General features: G+C 50.7%; 1 protein-coding gene across 1 annotated transcript; it reads left to right on the top strand.

The window, feature by feature from the left end:
- Positions 1-309: 309 nt before the first annotated feature.
- LOC142921839 (basal cell adhesion molecule-like) lies at positions 310-14,081 on the top strand. The gene is made up of 9 exons (XM_076063175.1): positions 310-429; positions 878-1,002; positions 2,439-2,655; positions 4,341-4,405; positions 5,796-5,880; positions 6,283-6,465; positions 9,459-9,648; positions 10,816-10,970; positions 11,986-14,081. Exons 1-9 carry the CDS (start codon positions 369-371, stop codon positions 12,279-12,281), a joined length of 1,377 nt encoding a protein of 458 aa, XP_075919290.1. The 5' UTR covers positions 310-368; the 3' UTR covers positions 12,282-14,081.
- The last annotated feature ends 3,239 nt before the right edge of the window (positions 14,082-17,320 follow it).

The following is a 17,320-nucleotide window of genomic DNA, read 5'->3' as shown; positions in this document are numbered from 1 at the left end:
TACAGTACGGTACGTAGAGTACGGTACGTAGAGTACGGTACGTAGAGTACGGTACGTAGGTTTAGCGATTTCATGTTAGGGTTAGCACGATACTGTACGTTAAATGCGCGTTAAAAGTTTTTACAGCGGATAGGTTTGTTTCCTGAAGAAACTTTCTATTAAATTGCAGTTCACATAGGTAGGCTAAGACTTAACGATATTTTAGACCTGCGGTGAGGGTCGTCGTAACGCATCTCCGTCGTGAGTGGAGGACCGCTCGACGGGTATCGTGAAATGCGTCGCGTTTAATACTTACACTAGGACTAGCGGCGGGAAGGCCACGGTGGTTTGACGGCTCCACAATCTGCGGCGAGGACGGTGCCGACAAAATGTTGCCACGGTGTCTGGTGGTGCTGCTCCTCCTCCTCTCCTCCTTCTCCTCCTTGCAAGGTGATGATCGCCATCGTGTACGTCGTCACACCGCAGCACACAGCGGGGGCATCGCTACTGTATACTACACTATACACTACACTACTATACACTACACTATACACTATACACTACACTACACACTACACTACTATACATTATACACTACACTATACACTACACTACTATACACTACACTACTATACACTACACTATACACTACACTATACACTACACTACTATACACTACACTACTACACACTACACTATACACTACACTGTACACTACACTGTACACTACACTGTACACTATACACTACACTACACACTACACTGTACACTACACTATACACTACACTATACACTACACTGTACACTACACTATACACTACACTATACACTACATTATACACTACACTACTATACACTATACACTACACTAGGAGTCTGCGTGCGGTGATCGTGGCAGGTGGCCATGCGGCGATCTCCATCTCCGTGAGGCCGCTGGTCGAGGTGGAACTGGGACGCCCTCTGGTGGTCCCCTGCACGTACAACGTCTCCGTGGCTAGCGGCGTGGTCACCCAGTGGTTCATCGTGAGTACCGCCACCCCCACCCACCCCCCCGCACACCGCCACTTGTCACGGGCAGATACGTACGGTGAGCAAAAGACTCAGCACTGCTACCCATAGACACAACACTGCCACCCATAGACTCAACACTGCTACCCATAGACTCAACACTGCACCATAGACTCAACACTGTACCATAGACTCAACACTGCACCATAGACTCAACACTGCACCGTAAACTCAACACTGCCCATAGACTCAACACTGCACCATAGACTCAACACTGCCCATAGACTCAACACTGCACCATAGACTCAACACTGCACCATTGACTCAACACTGCACCATAGACTCAACACTGCCCATAGACTCAACACCGCACCATAGACTCAACACTGCACCATAGACTCAGCACTGCTACCCATAGACTCAACACTGCCCGTAGACTCAACACTGCCACCCATAGACTCAGCACTGCTACCCATAGACTCAACACTGCCCGTAAACTCAACACTGCTGCCCATAGACTCAACACTGCCACCCATAGACTCAACACTGCTACCCATAGACTCAACACTGCTACCCATAGACTCAGCACTGCCACCCATAGACTCAACACTGCTGCCCATAGACTCAACACTGCCACCCATAGACTCAACACTGCACCATAGACTCAACACTGTACCATAGACTCAACACTGCACCATAGACTCAACACTGCACCGTTAACTCAACACTGCCCATAGACTCAACACTGCACCATAGACTCAACACTGCCCATAGACTCAATACTGCACCATAGACTCAACACTGCACCATAGACTCAACACTGCACCATAGACTCAACACTGCCCATAGACTCAACACCGCACCATAGACTCAACACTGCACCATAGACTCAGCACTGCTACCCATAGACTCAACACTGCCGTAGACTCAACACTGCCACCCATAGACTCAGCACTGCTACCCATAGACTCAACACTGCCCGTAAACTCAACACTGCTGCCCATAGACTCAACACTGCCACCCATAGACTCAACACTGCCACCCATAGACTCAACACTGCTACCCATAGACTCAACACTGCCACCCATAGACTCAACACTGCCACCCATAGACTCAGCACTGCTACCCATAGACTCAACACTGCCCGTAAACTCAACACTGCTGCCCATAGACTCAACACTGCCACCCATAGACTCAACACTGCTACCCATAGACTCAACACTGCTACCCATAGACTCAACACTGCTACCCATAGACTCAGCACTGCCACCCATAGACTCAACACTGCTGCCCATAGACTCAACACTGCCACCCATAGACTCAACACTACCCATAGACTCAGCACTGCCACCCATAGACTCACCACCACCCATAGACTCACCACTGCTACCCATAGACTCACCACGCTGTCATCCGCCCGACCGCCGTCGCCAAAACCCCCCCCGGCGCAGATTTCGACAACTTCGCGAGTGAGGATATCGTACCGCGACTTACGTCGCTTCGTGGCCGACGGGGACACCGGCTACACGGACCGCATTGATGCCCAACGTGACGATTCCGCCCTGGCGCTGGACGCGACGGTGGTCGCGGATGAGCGAGACTTCATCTGCCAGGTGTTTGCGGGGCGGGCCGGCGTGGCAGAGGCGACCACAAGAGTGCGGCTGTTTTGTAAGCGAGCTCACGGTCGGGGCTACTCACTTTAGAATGACGCGCAGTGGGGGGGGGGGGGGACGTCCCCTACGACGTGGACCCCCCTTACTTACGGACGTTGCTACGGAGACTCCTTAGTGGACATTACGAGGACCCCCCTTACTTACGGACGTTGCTACGGAGACTCCTTAGTGGACATTACGAGGACTCCCCTTACTTACGGACATTGCTACGGAGACTCCTTAGTGGCTATTACGAGGACTCCCCTTACTTACGGACGTTGCTACGGAGACTCCTTAGTGGATATTACGAGGACTCCCCTTACTTACGGACGTTGCTACGGAGACTCCTTAGTAGACATTGCGAGGACTCCCCTTACTTACGGACGTTGCTACGGAGACTCCTTAGTGGACATTGCGAGGACTCCCCTTACTTACGGATGTTGCTACGGAGACCTCTTAGTGGACATTACAAGGACTCCCCTTTCTTACGGACGTTGCTACGGAGACTCCTTAGTGGACATTACGAGGACTCCCCTTACTTACGGACGTTGCTACGGAGACTCCTTAGTGGACATTACGAGGACTCCCCTTACTTACGGACGTTGCTACGGAGACTCCTTAGTGGACATTACGAGGACTCCCCTTACTTACGGACGTTGCTACGGAGACTCCTTAGTGGACATTACGAGGACTCCCCTTACTTACGGACGTTGCTACGGAGACTCCTTAGTAGACATTGCGAGGACTCCCCTTACTTACGGACGTTGCTACGGAGACTCCTTAGTGGACATTGCGAGGACTCCCCTTACTTACGGATGTTGCTACGGAGACCTCTTAGTGGACATTACAAGGACTCCCCTTTCTTACGGACGTTGCTACGGAGACTCCTTAGTGGACATTGCGAGGACTCCCCTTACTTACGGATGTTGCTACGGAGACCTCTTAGTGGACATTACAAGGACTCCCCTTTCTTACGGACGTTGCTACGGAGACTCCTTAGTGGACATTACGAGGACTCCCCTTACTTACGGACGTTGCTACGGAGACTCCTTAGTGGACATTACGAGGACTCCCCTTACTTACGGACGTTGCTACGGAGACTCCTTAGTGGACATTACGAGGACTCCCCTTACTTACGGACGTTGCTACGGAGACTCCTTAGTGGACATTACGAGGACTCCCCTTACTTACGGACGTTGCTACGGAGACTCCTTAGTGGATATTACGAGGACTCCCCTTACTTACGGACGTTGCTACGGAGACTCCTTAGTGGACATTACGAGGGCTCCCCTTACTTACGGACGTTGCTACGGAGACTCCTTAGTGGACATTACGAGGGCTCCCCTGCTTACGAACGTTACTGCGTGACGTCTCTACTTACGAACGTTACCACAGTGACTCACTCGCGAATATTTTTGCGTGGTCTCTACTACTTACCGACGTTACTTCTTACGAACGTTACCCACATACGAACAAGCCGGGATCCAGAGGGTCCACGTTCGTTAGTCTATTTTGCCCGTAAGTCCAACTTCACTCCCGTCGATTCCACACGCGTTGCACGGCGTGCACACTGCTGCTACTATACATGACGCACTACCCGGCCACATTTCGGAGTGAGGTCGGACTCAGGAGCAAGTGGCCGATGACGGCCCCGCGACAAATTGACGCACGGGACGGCCCCTCCCCTCGCTTCCCTTCCAGCAGCCCCCACGGTGGCCGTGACGGCGAGCAAGCGGCCCGTGCTGCTCAACGGACAGCGCCACGAGGTGAGCCCTTGGCCTACGTTGACATTCTCTGTGGTTCTATTCGGTAAAGTCACCACGTAGGTAAAAAATAAAACAACAAAAATCACGACGTTTCGGCCACAACACAAGCGGCCTTCGTCAGGTGAAGGGATCAGGCTGTCTCGAGGACAGTGCTGGAGTGAAACACAGCCACGCTTAAAGGTCGCGGTCTGAGCGTGGCTGTGTTTCACTCCAGCACTGTCCTCGAGACAGCCTGATCCCTTCACCTGATGAAGGCCGCTTGTGTTGTGGCCGAAACGTCGTGATTTTTTGTTGTTTTACTTTTTTACCTACGTGGTGACTTTACCGAATAGAACCAAAGAGTATGGAGATCCTTGCAGTCACGAAAGCTTTAAATCTAGAATACGTTGACATTTTTTTATTTCAAATTCCTGTTGCACCGTCCGCTGACGGTCATTTAAGGGTTGTTTTTTTTTTTACCTTCACGGCGTCCCCTTCGCGAAAACGGCCGCACGCCAACAGCTGTGCTGTAGACGCCACCGATTCGTGCGTAGATTCAAACGTGGTTTAGTTTTGGTTAGGGGGATGTCGACTACCTCGCCTGGTACGCAGGAGGTCGTGGGTTCGATCCCGACGTGGACAACGCTACTACCCTGGCAACCCGGGTTCGATTCCCGCTCACGGCCAATACCGGTGACGATGATCTGAACCGGTTCCTGTGCCTCCCCTAGGTCGACTCGGCCTCAAATACCGGGTGCGGTGCGTAAAAACATCGCCAGCACCGGGGAGACAAAGGCGACCGGGCGTGGTGCTGGCCACCCACCCCCTCGTGTGCCGTTCTGGCCTTCAAAGGTGCTCGCTAACAGCACTTGCCCCTACAGTCTGTTAAGGCTATACATGGGTTCTTTGTCTTTGTTGTGTGTGTTTGTCTGTGTGTGTTTCTGTGTGTGAGTGTCTCTGTGTGTCTCTGTGTGTGTCTCCCTGTGTGAGTGTCTCTGTGTGTGAGTGTCTGTGTGTCTCTGTGTGAGTGTCTCTGTGTGTGAGTGTTTGTGTGTGTCTCTGTGTGAGTGTCTATGTGTGAGTGAGGAGCGGTAGTGTAGCGGTTAGCGCGCTGCGCTATGAACCTGGCGATCCGGGTTCGATTCCCGCTCACGGCCAACACCAGTGACGATTATCTGAACCGGTCCTGGACCTCCACTAGGTCGACTCAGCCTCAAATGAGTACCTGGTGCGGTGTGTAAACATTGCCACTAGGGAGACAAAGGCGGTCGGGCGTGGTGCTGGCCACCCACCCCCTCGTGTACCGTTCCGGCCTTTATAGGTGCTCGCTAACAGCACTTGCCCCTACAGTCTGTTAAGGCTATACAGGGGTTCTTTGTTGTGTGTGTTGGTCTGTTTCCCTCTCGTGCAGATTGGTAAATGTTTCGTGCACAACGCTTACCCAGAGCCCCACATCACCTGGTACAAGGCTTCCCTGCCCCTGTTGCCATCACCTGGTAAGTATATCTGCTGGTGAATATATCTGTTGGTTAATGTATCTGCCAGTGAATATATCTGCTGGTGAATGTATCTGTTGGTTAATGTATCTGTTGGTGAATATATCTGTTGGTTAGTGTATCTGCTGGTGAATGTATCTGCTGGTGAATGTATCTGTCGGTTAATGTATCTGTTGGTGAATACGTCTGCTATAGTGCCGTGTATTGCATAGTGTACACTATTACGTGGTGCAGTGAGTAAACATCGCTAGCGCCGCGGGGACAAAGCTGGCGGGGCGTGGTGCTGGCCGCCCACCCCCTCGCGTGTCGTGCCGGGCTGCCACTCGCTAACAGCACTTGTCCCAACGGTCTGTTGAAGTCCACACGGGGGATCTTTGTCTTTGCATGCGTGCGCGTGGCTAGACGTGAAAGTGACGCGGACGGTAGCGACGGAGGCCAACGGCACCTTCGCCGTGACATCCATCCTGAGCTACAAACCGGAGGAGCGGGATGTGGGAGCCGGGTACCGCTGCGTGGTGAACTACACGATGCCGGGCGGCAGGAGCGAGGCCTTTGCCTCGGAGACGATCCACGTGGGGCTGCATTGTGAGTACACGGGACACCAGGCAGACGCCGGTGCACAACGAACGCGTGTGACGTGCACAACAGACAAATGTGTGTGACGTGCACAACAGAAAATACATGCCTGACGGACCATCTTATTGGGTTAAGGTCAAATTAAACACAGAGACTACCACTGCCTATGAACATTTGACTTTTGAACGTTCAGAGAGACGCTCAAACCTGTTTGTAAGTCCAGTTGCCTGTTCGGAACGAGAGTTGTAAGTTCAACCGCCACGCAATAGATGGCGGTGGTGGCTTTTACATCTGTAGAACATGAACAACCAGTGGCATCTACATCTACAGAACGTGAAGAACCAGAGGCATCTACATCTGCAGAATGTGAAGAATCAGTGGCATCTACATCTGTAGAATGTGAAGACCAGTGGCATCTACATCTACAGAACGTGAAGAACCAGTGGCATCTACATCTACAGAACGTGAAGAACCAGAGGCATCTACATCTGCAGAACGTGAAGAACCAGTGGCATCTACATCTGAAGAACGTGAAGAACCAGTGGCATCTACATTTGCAGAACATGAAGAACCAGTGGCATCTACATCTGCAGAACGTGTAAAACCAGTGACATCTACATCTGCCGAACGTGAAGAACCAGTGGCATCTACATCTGCAGAACGTGAACAACCAGTGGCATCTACACCTGCAGAACGTGAAAAACCAGTGACATCTATATCTGCAGAACGTGAAAAACCACTGGCTTCTACATCTGCAGAACGTGAAGAACCAGTGACATCTACATCTACAGATAGTGAAGATCCAGTGGCATCTACAGAACATGAAGAACCAGTGGCATCTACATCTGGAGAACGTGAAGAACCAGTGGCATCTACACCTGCAGAGCGTGAAGAACCAGTGGCATCTACATCTGCAGAACGTGAAGAACCAGTGTCATCTACATCTGTAGAACGTGAAGAACCAGTGGCATCTACACCTGTAGAACATGAAGAACCAGTGGCATCTACATCTGCAGAACGCGAAGAACCAGTGGCATCTACATCTGCAGAACACGAAGAACCAGTGGCATCTACATCTGCAGAACGTGAAGAACCAGTGGTATCTACATCTGAAGAAGGTGAAGAACCAGTGGCATCTACATCTGCAGAATGTGAAGAACCAGTGGCATCTACATCTACAGAACGTGAAGAACCAGTGGCATCTACATCTGCAGAACGTGAAGAACCAGTGACATCTACATCTACTGAACGTGAAGAACCAGTGGCATCTACATCTGCAGAACGTGAAGAACCAGTGACATCTACATCTAAAGAACGTGAAGAACCAGTGGCATCTATAGCTGCAGAACGTGAAGAACCAGTGGCATCTACATCTACAGAACGTGAAGAACCAGTGGCATCTACATCTACAGAACGTGAAGAACCAGTGGCTTCTACATCTGCAGAACGTGAAGAACCAGTGGCATCTACATCTGTAGAACGTGAAGAACCAGTGGCATCTACATCTACAGAACGTGAAGAACCAGTGGTATCTACATCTACAGAACGTGAAGAACCAGTGGCATTTACATCTGCAGAACGTGAAGAACCAGTGACATCTACATCTACAGAACGTGAAGAACCAGTGGCATCTACATCTACAGATCGTGAAGAACCAGTGACATCTACATCTACAGAACGTGAAGAACCAGTGGCATCTATAGCTGCAGAACGTGGAGAACCAGTGGCATCTACATCTACAGAACGTGAAGAACCAGTGGCATCTACATCTACAGAACGTGAAGAACCAGTGGCATCTACATCCGCAGAACGTGAAGAACCAGTGGCATCTACATCTGCAGAACGTGAAGAACCAGTGACATCTACATCTACTGAACGTGAAGAACCAGTGGCATCTACATCTGCAGAACGTTTAAAACCAGTGACATCTACATCTACAGAACGTGAAGAACCAGTGGCATATATAGCTGCAGAACGTGAAGAACCAGTGGCACCTACAATAGGCGGCATCCCGGGACGGAATGGCGTGTTGTACTATTTGAGTTGTTGTTGTTGTTTTGTTGTTGTGTTGTTATTGTTTTGTTGTTGTTGTTGTTGTGTTGTTGTTGTGTTGTTCTTGTGTTGTTGTTTTGTTGTTGTTTTGTTGTTGTTGTTGCTGCTACGAGGCGGGAGAGATGCCCTGGCCCAGGCGTCGAACCCACGTCGCCTGGGGACGACTTTCCTCGCGCTGAACCGTCGCCTCTTGCGCGTCGCGCGTTGGGGGAATCCCGGTGGGGGTGGGCGCGACGGCTCGTTCCACCCCGTCCACCCCGTTCCACCTCGTATCGTCGTTCCACCTTGTTCCACCTCGTTGTATCGTCGTTCCACCCCATCCCACCTCGTGCCACCCGTTCCACCTCGTTGTATCGTCGTCGTCGTCGTCACCGCGAGACGAGGTGGAGGCGACCCCGACTTGGACGTCTGGGACACGCCGAGAGCCCCGCGGCTCCGCGGATTCCTCCGCCGGCGGCTCCTCGGGGGGAAGTCGCGAGCGGACGGCGCCGCTTGGCCGCGAGTGAGCGGGCGGTCGTCTTCTTCGGTCCTTTCGGTAAAAGTCGCCGCCGCCGCGTAGAATGAGAATGAAAATAATAAATCGATGAAATAAAATGACGCGATGAAAATTCTCACGACGTTTCGGCCACGACGCAAGCGGCCTTCGTCAGGTGAAGGGACGAGACTGTCTGGAGGACAGCGCTGGAGCTCCAGCTGCATGAGTCACTCCACAAACAACAGGAGCATCAGTCCAGACAGTCTCGTCCCTTCACCTGACGAAGGCCGCTTGTGTCGTGCCTGAAACGTCGTGAGAATTTTATCGCGTTATTTTATTTTATCAATTTATTATTTTATTCTCATTCTACGTGGTGGTGACTTTACCGAAAGAACCAAAGGAGATGAATCCTTGCAGTCACGAAAGCTTCAAATCGAGATTTCAGCGGGGGGTTGTCGTCTGTCCTCCTCGCCAGACCCGGAAGACGTGAGGCTTGGCCCCACCGCGGCGACCCAGGTCACGGCCGGGGCGACCCAGGTCATGGCCGGGGCGACCCAGGTCACGCCCTCGTCGTCCGGGATACCCGACTACAAGTGCGCAGAGGTACCCAGTCGCTGCGTCACGATCACCACCAGCACCACCACCAGCGTACCACCACCACCAGCGTGCCACCACAACCACCGTGCCACCACCGTGCCACCACCACCACCGTGCCACCACCACCGTGCCACCACCACCACCGTGCCACCACCACCGTGCCACCACCGTCACCACCACCACCAGCGTACCACCACCGTGCCACCACCACCGTCACCACCACCACCACCAGCGTACCACCACCACCACCGTGCCACCACCACCACCACCGTGCCACCACCACCACCGTGCCACCACCACCACCAGCGTGCCACCACCACCACCACCGTCACCACCACCACCACCGTGCCACCACCACCAGCGTGCCACCACCACCACCACCGTCACCACCGTCACCACCACCACCGTCACCACCACCACCACCGTCACCACCACCACCACCACCACCGTGCCACCACCACCACCGTGCCACCACCACCACCAGCGTGCCACCACCACCACCGTGTCACCACCATAACCACCGTGCCACCACTACCGTGCCACCACCACCACCACCTGAGTTTGATTCCCGCTCACAGCCAACAGCAGTGATAGCGATTATCTGAACCGGTCCTGGGCCTCCCTTAGGTCTACTCAACCTCTAATGAGTACTTGTAGTAAACATCGCTAGCACGGGGGAGACAAAGACGCTGGTGGTGACGGTGGTGGTGACGGTGGTGGTGGTGGTGACGGTGGTGACGGTGGTGGTGACGGTGGTGGTGACGGTGGTGGTGACGGTGGTGGTGACGGTGGTGGTGACGGTGGTGGTGGTGGTGACGGTGGTGGTGACGGTGGGGGTGACGGTGGTGACGGTGGTGATGGTGGTGCGTGACATTTACGAAGATGAGAATGAGGTGAGTGGCACAGTAGGGGGTACAGGTGGTGCACCGTGCCAGGCATCTCAGTCGACCCATGGCACCGTGGCACCTGCTGGGTCTGCCTCGTGAACCTCCTGCCCGCGGGCGTTCGACACTTCACGTGGTGGCCTCGACGTGCACACGGCCTGGCGCGAGCGCCGCGGTGACGTCACCGCCGCTCGGCGGTGACGCGTGTGGGCGCGTCGTTGCGTGTCGGTGAGCGTTCGCGTGTCGGTGAGCGTTCCGGGGGGGGGGGGGGGGGGTGGTGTAGCAGAGAGAGCGCCCGACGCTTCATGGAGCCTCACGGCCGTCGCCTCCCCGGCACTCTGCGTGCCTCAGGCCGGGGAGGCGGTGTCCGGCGGGGCCACGCCGGCCCCGCGACACGCGAGGCCGTCCGGGGGGAGCGGCGGCGACGGCCGCTCCCGGTGCGTCACCTCGCCGCACTCCGTGCCGGGGCCTGGTGAGGTCGCGACCCGTCAAGGTCACAGTGGAAGGTAACCGGGGCGGCAGGAGAGAGAGAGACTCAGCGATGACGCTGAGTCTCTCTCTCTCTCTCTCACATACCACTAGCAGAGACGCCACTCTCTCTCTCCACTCTCTCCACACTCTCCACTCTCTCTCTACTCTCTCTCCACTCTCTCTCCACTCTCTCCACTCTCTCTACTCTCTCTCCACTCTCTCTACTCTCTCCACTCTCTACTCTCTCCACTCTCTCCACTCTCTCCACTCTCTCTCCACTCACCACTCTCTCCACTCTCTCTCTACTCTCTCTCCACTCACCACTCTCTCTCCACTCTCTCCACTCTCTCCTCTCTATCTGTCTCCACTCTGTCCTCTCTCTCTCCACTCTCTATGTTGTTCTCTCCTCTCTCTGCTCTCTCTCCACGCTCTCTGCCCACTCCGTCTCCCTCCACTCTGTCCTCTCTCTCCACTCTCTCTCTTCTCACCATTCTCTCCTCTATCTCTCTCCACTCACCACTCTCTCTCCACTCTCTCTCCTCTCTATCTCTCTCCACTCACCACTCTCTCTCCACTCTCTCTCCACTCTCTCCACTCACCACTCTCTCTCCACTCACCACTCTCTCCTCTATCTCTCTCCACTCTCTCTCCTCTCTATCTCTCTCCACTCACCACTCTCTCTCCACTCTCTCTCCTCTCTGTCTCCACTCACCACTCTCTCTCTCCACTCACCACTCTCTCTCTCTCCACTCGCTCTCCTCTCTATCTGTCTCCACTCTTTCCTTTCTCTCTCCTCTCTCCTCTCTCCACGTTCTCTCCTCTCTATCTCTCTCCTCTCTATCTGTCTCCACTCTGTCCTCTCTCTCTCTCTCTCCACTCTCTCCACGTTCTCTCCTCTCTATCTCTCTCCTCTCTATCTGTCTCCACTCTGTCCTCTCTCTCTCCACTCTCCACGTTCTCTCCTCTCTATCTCTCTCCACTCACCACTCTCTCCTCTCTCTCTGCTCTCTCTCCGCGCTCTCTGCCCACACCGTCTCTCTCCACTCGCAGGAGGAGCGGAGGAAGCGGAGGAGTCGGGACGTGGTCTACCGTGGATCATCATCATCCTCACCATCATCTTCGTGATCGTCCCCCTCCTCGTCGTCATCATTTCGGCCCTTCATCACGTTTGCTCGGGAGAGTCGGAAGAGGAGGGATCGGGAGGAGGAGAGGCGGCGATCGCGGTCGGCTTCGTCGCGAGCGAGGAGGAGGAGGGCGGTGGCCACACGCTGGCGCTGCACAGGGCCATGGGCGCGGCCACCAGGCACGGCCGCAGGTCGCTGGCCGAGATGTGCGGTCGTCACTGACGAGGCAGCAGCGGTGTTGACGGCCTGCCGCTGCCTCCAAGACACACGGAGCCGTGAGGCAGGCCTGCAAGCAGGCTCCTCGCCACCGCCGCCGCCGCCATCGCTATCGTCAGCGCCAACACCGCCGTCGTCAACATCACAACCATCGTCACCACCACCATCATCACCACCATCATCATCACCTTGTGTCTTTTGTGTTTTGAGCTCAGGTCGCAAACACGGATCGAGCCGTGACATTTTGAAGATCAGTGTCTCTTATTTGTTTAAACACGAATCTAACTGACATTTTGTAGATCAGTGTCTCTTATTTGTTTAAACACGAATCTAACCGTGACATTTTCAAGATCAGTGTCTCTTATTTGTTTAAACACGGATCTAACCGTGACATTTTGAAGGTAAGTGTCTCTTATTTGTTTAAACACGAATCTAACCGTGACATTTTGAAGGTCAGTGTCTCTTATTTGTTTAAACACGGATCTAACCGTGACATTTTGAAGGTCAGTGTCTCTTATTTGTTTAAACACGGATCTAACCGTGACATTTTGAAGGTCAGTGTCTCTTATTTGTTTAAACACGGATCTAACCGTGACATTTTGAAGAACCGTGAGCAAACAGCCAAGGAACAGGGAAAGCTGATACCCTTAGACAATGCAATTTGTTTTTACGCAGAGATGGTTACAGTAAATCAAAGAGTACAGTTACTTAATCAATTTTCCAGTAGCAAACAGCCAGTTTCACCTTAGACTCCACCCTGATTAGCCAAATGTGTCTGAGCACATGTTTAATGTGCAGTTGTATTTTTTATTTTACTATTTTTCTGAATGCTTAACTATTTATGTTCCGAATTGTAATATCGAAGCCAATACACAAGGCAGGGAAATTCCTACTGGCAGCAGATCGATGTCTCAATTAGTAAAGATGCCACAAGAAACACCACTAGAATATCTTCTGGCATCTCTTCAAGAGGTCACACTTAACCAGCACATTCCTGTGCTCCATTAGAGCAGTTCAATGCGTGTCAGTCATCTGACATGTGCTACTTATATCTCACTCTCAGAGTTGGTCGAATCCAAATTAAGTGAAAATGCAAGGTAGCTCTCTGATGTAGGTGTAACAATGATGTCACTAGTTGCACCTCGTGATTAGATGAATTGCCGCAATTTAAATAAAATCATCTATCCGTTTTTTATAACATTGTAGTGAATTTGGGCCCATTGCATAAACATTCAGATACAAATAATCCATTGTTTTCATATTCTATTCAATGCATGCTTAATTAAATGCGAAATCGATATTGATATCAATGGATCAATCCATCATTCTATTTTACTGTCATAAAAAAACGGTGCTGGCTCATTCTAATGTGGGCATTAGCTACCCCAAGTGATACAGCCAACTTCGAGGGATGGATGAGTAAAGAATCCGCTTATTTGGCTAATCTTAGAAAAGGTCAAGGCAATCGTCGAGAAGACGCACAACTTAAACCTATCGCCTGGCTCACCTGTGGAGTCACGCCGTGAAATAGGTGGTGTTGGGTCATTACGACGTCTTCGTTCTATTTAAACAGTAACATGAAAGTAATATATATAGACTGTACACAAGCAAGTGGAACAAATCTTGGCAAAAAATCTCAGCAATGATCACTTGCATTGTCTTTAGTCATAGAAACAGTAATCTGAGATGCGCATTGAGTAATGGAAGGTGATTTAATCCTTTGAGCAAGTAATTTATTTCTTCAACAGATGTAATTTTTCATACAGTTAGCTTGCAAATAAAAAACACATTTTCATTTTGAACTCATCTATATTCCCGCATTGTTATTTATTAGCATTATTGGTTTGTGCCTTTGAAATTAAATGAAGTAGCATTTGATTTACAATCAGGTATAACCTTCATTAAAACTGCGCAGGGCTTAGAGTGAATAAATAACGTTGGTTACTGTGTCCATATTCTTTGAAGTCTATGGGAGACTTTAACATTGAAGTCTATGGGAGACTTTAACATTGAAGTCTATGGGAGACTTTAACATTGAAGTCTATGGGAGACTTTAACATTGAAGTCAATGGGAGACTTTAACATTGAAGTCTATGGGAGACTTTAACATTGAAGTCTATGGGAGCCTTAAACATTGAAGTCTATGGGAGACTTTAACATTGAAGTCTATGGGAGACTTTAACATTGAAGTCAATGGGAGACTTTAACATTGAAGTCTATGGGAGACTTTAACATTGAAGTCTATGGGAGCCTTAAACATTGAAGTCTATGGGAGACTTTAACATTGAAGTCTATGGAAGACTTTAACATTGAAGTCTATGGGAGACTTTAGCATTGAAGTCTATGGGAGACTTTAACATTGAAGTCTATGGGAGACTTTAGCATTGAAGTCTATGGAAGACTTTAACATTGAAGTCTATGGGAGACTTTAACATTGAAGTCTATGGGAGACTTTAACATTCAAGTCTATGGGAGACTTTAACATTGAAGTCTATGTGAGACTTTAACATTGAAGTCTATGGGAGCCTTTAACATTGAAGTCTATGGGAGCCATACGCTTTGGTTCTTTCGGTAAAGTCACGTAGTAGGTAAAATAAAATAAATCACGACGTTTCGGGCGCAACACAAGCGTCCATCATCAGGTGGGAAAGCATGGCCTGCTGCTGAGGCAGACTGTTTTATAAGTGCATATTCATGCACTAAATATCAGAGCAATATTAACAAGTATGAGGCCATCATCAGCTCAGAAATATCCACCGCTGAATGAAAGCATTCCCACGCCAATACAATTCCACATGGTCTTTCGATGATGCTAATACCATCCATCTGATGCCTGCGCGTTATAGTTTCACATTACTCCACGTCCATGGTGATCATCCTTGAGGGAGTCATTTCTGCTTTGGCTACCATTCCATCAGCAGCCTTGAGCATCCCTTAAAGCGGTGTGTGAGTGTCTTTCTCAATCCCACTTCGGTGGTCCATCCTAGAACACGACTTTAGGCATGTAACACGTAATGTACAAATGTGATTCTTCTTTCACAGCCTCCTTTATCTGTATCTGCAGTTACATCATTGTCATTTTTATCAGTCTCTCATATCCCCCCCCCCCCCAGTGCTATTTACAGATGCCGGCCATTTCACTCATATGCACAACCCGTCACGTCATTCTGAACACAAGTCAGCTCAAGAATGATGAAAAGTTTTTCGCTTATAAAATGTTACATGGTAGCATTTGAGTATTTTAATAATAAGTATTTTAATAAAGCACGGGATGCGATGTTTTACATGCTACCTACTCTAACCTGCTCAGACCACATGAACGTCCACCGCTGACTTGTCAACGTGAGCACCCCCGTCCCCAACTCGGCAACAAAAGTGCCCTCACGGCTCTTCTGGTGCCTCAGGTCGCAGCTTATCCTCCACGGCATCACGCAAGGGCTTTGCTTCCTCCTCGTCGCAGAAGTTTAAGCCCCACCTGACGTTTCTCATAGAGAAAGTAGACTTTTTTTCTTCTAGATTTGAAGCTTTCGTGACTGCAAGGATTCATACTCTTTGGTTTTGTTCGGTAAAGTCACCACGCAGGTTGAAAAATAAAGAAAAATAAATGAAAGTCGACAGGTGGTTTGGAGGTGTAATGCTGCATCAAATGACTGAGCCCAGCACCGCAGATCCTGGATTCAAACCCAGGCGAGCGTGGAAAATTAAACCAGATTCTCAAGTGTAGCCAAGATGAAGATCTTAGCCAAATCACCAACAAGAGCTCAAACAATCAGTCTTGTAAAACATTTATTTCTGCATTTACACATATGGTACTTTTCCTTTGAGAGATTAAAATACATTGCTGAATTATTGAAATGTGGTGAAGAACTGTTTAACACGTCGGCTTTCGCGACCAATATCCTTATTCTTGGTTTTATTGTTTCCCTTCTACGTGGTGGTGACTTTACCGAAAGAGCCAAGAATATGAATCCCTGCAGTCACGAAAGCTTTAAATCAAAACATCATCCTCGTAGGTTTTATTGGGTTAGCTCGCGTGAATACGTAACTGTGTCATGAAACCTGCCACCGTCCGACAGCCAAATTGTAAGGTTCGTCACAAACAGAACATGCCAAGTCGTACTCAGATCGTTAACGTTGTGGCTTCGCTCCGCAACACACCGGCGTCAGCTGTACTAGTGACGAATTGGCGTCTTCTGTTTACGTGACAAACCTTACTAGTTGGCTGCGCCGGGTGGTGGCAGATTTAACGACACAACATTTATATATAACCTCCAAAAATAACCCCCTGTGTTAAGGTGAAGAACTGTCTATTTGGTAAGAATGGCTGTTTCAAGCAACTCCAGAAGCAGCTGTGCAAGTGTAGTGGCCTTATTGACGACGGAGACTTATTCTTCGGAGGCAACACGTATTTATTACAGACACTTCACTCTGCAGTGGCTAATCTGATACTTGAAGAGGTAATGGCCTCTTCACCCGTACTCTACAGAGGGAACGTTTCCCCGAGCCTTAGCCCACGCTAGCTCCCTGGTTCTCTCTATCCTGGTCCTCTCTCAGGAGGCTGTCTGACCTGGCCCAACTTCAGCGCAGGTCCCGACGACCAGCCACACGAGTCCGGCCCTCGGAAGGACATCGGCCCTCTTGGCTCTGGGGTCACACCCTGGCTTGCTGTGCCCAGCCCTCAGAAGGGCAGCGGGCCAAAGGAGTTCCAGGGTCTGGCTAGTCGATCTTCGTTCTTCACTGGCTCTTCATCTTGCTTGAGTCGAACTAAACCTCGGCTCCCCGGGTCCCACCTTTTATACTGTCCCTCACTGAGGGGCGGGGCTGGGAGTGATCACAGCGTCCCCCAGTCACTCAGGGTGGTGGCCGTAGCGGACGTGTTTGTGGCCACCGTTACACAACCGCGTGTCACCCTCCCGTAACACCTCTAGAATCAGAATCAGAAAGGGTTTTATTCGCCATGTAAGTTCACACCGACACGGAATTTACTTTGGCAGGATGGTGCATACATTCAACATATAGGAATCTAAAATCTTAAATAAGTTTTA

Source organism: Petromyzon marinus, unplaced genomic scaffold (assembly GCF_048934315.1).
Source record: "Petromyzon marinus isolate PM22_M1 ecotype Great Lakes invasive population unplaced genomic scaffold, UKy_Petmar_22M1.pri1.0 PM_G_Scaffold_9, whole genome shotgun sequence".
Taxonomy (NCBI): Eukaryota; Metazoa; Chordata; class Hyperoartia; order Petromyzontiformes; family Petromyzontidae; genus Petromyzon; species Petromyzon marinus.
Note: the sequence above shows the minus strand (reverse complement) of the source record. Positions and strands in the feature narration are given on the sequence as shown.

Bases quoted from the DNA above. Each gene is read 5' to 3' on its own strand.
- LOC142921839 (XM_076063175.1), top strand. From the start codon at position 369: ATGTTGCCACGGTGTCTGGTGGTGCTGCTCCTCCTCCTCTCCTCCTTC. The intron at 1,003-2,438 runs GTGAGTACCGCC...CCCCCGGCGCAG, and splicing joins TGGTCACCCAGTGGTTCATC to ATTTCGACAACTTCGCGAGT. The intron at 6,466-9,458 runs GTGAGTACACGG...CCTCCTCGCCAG, and splicing joins GATCCACGTGGGGCTGCATT to ACCCGGAAGACGTGAGGCTT.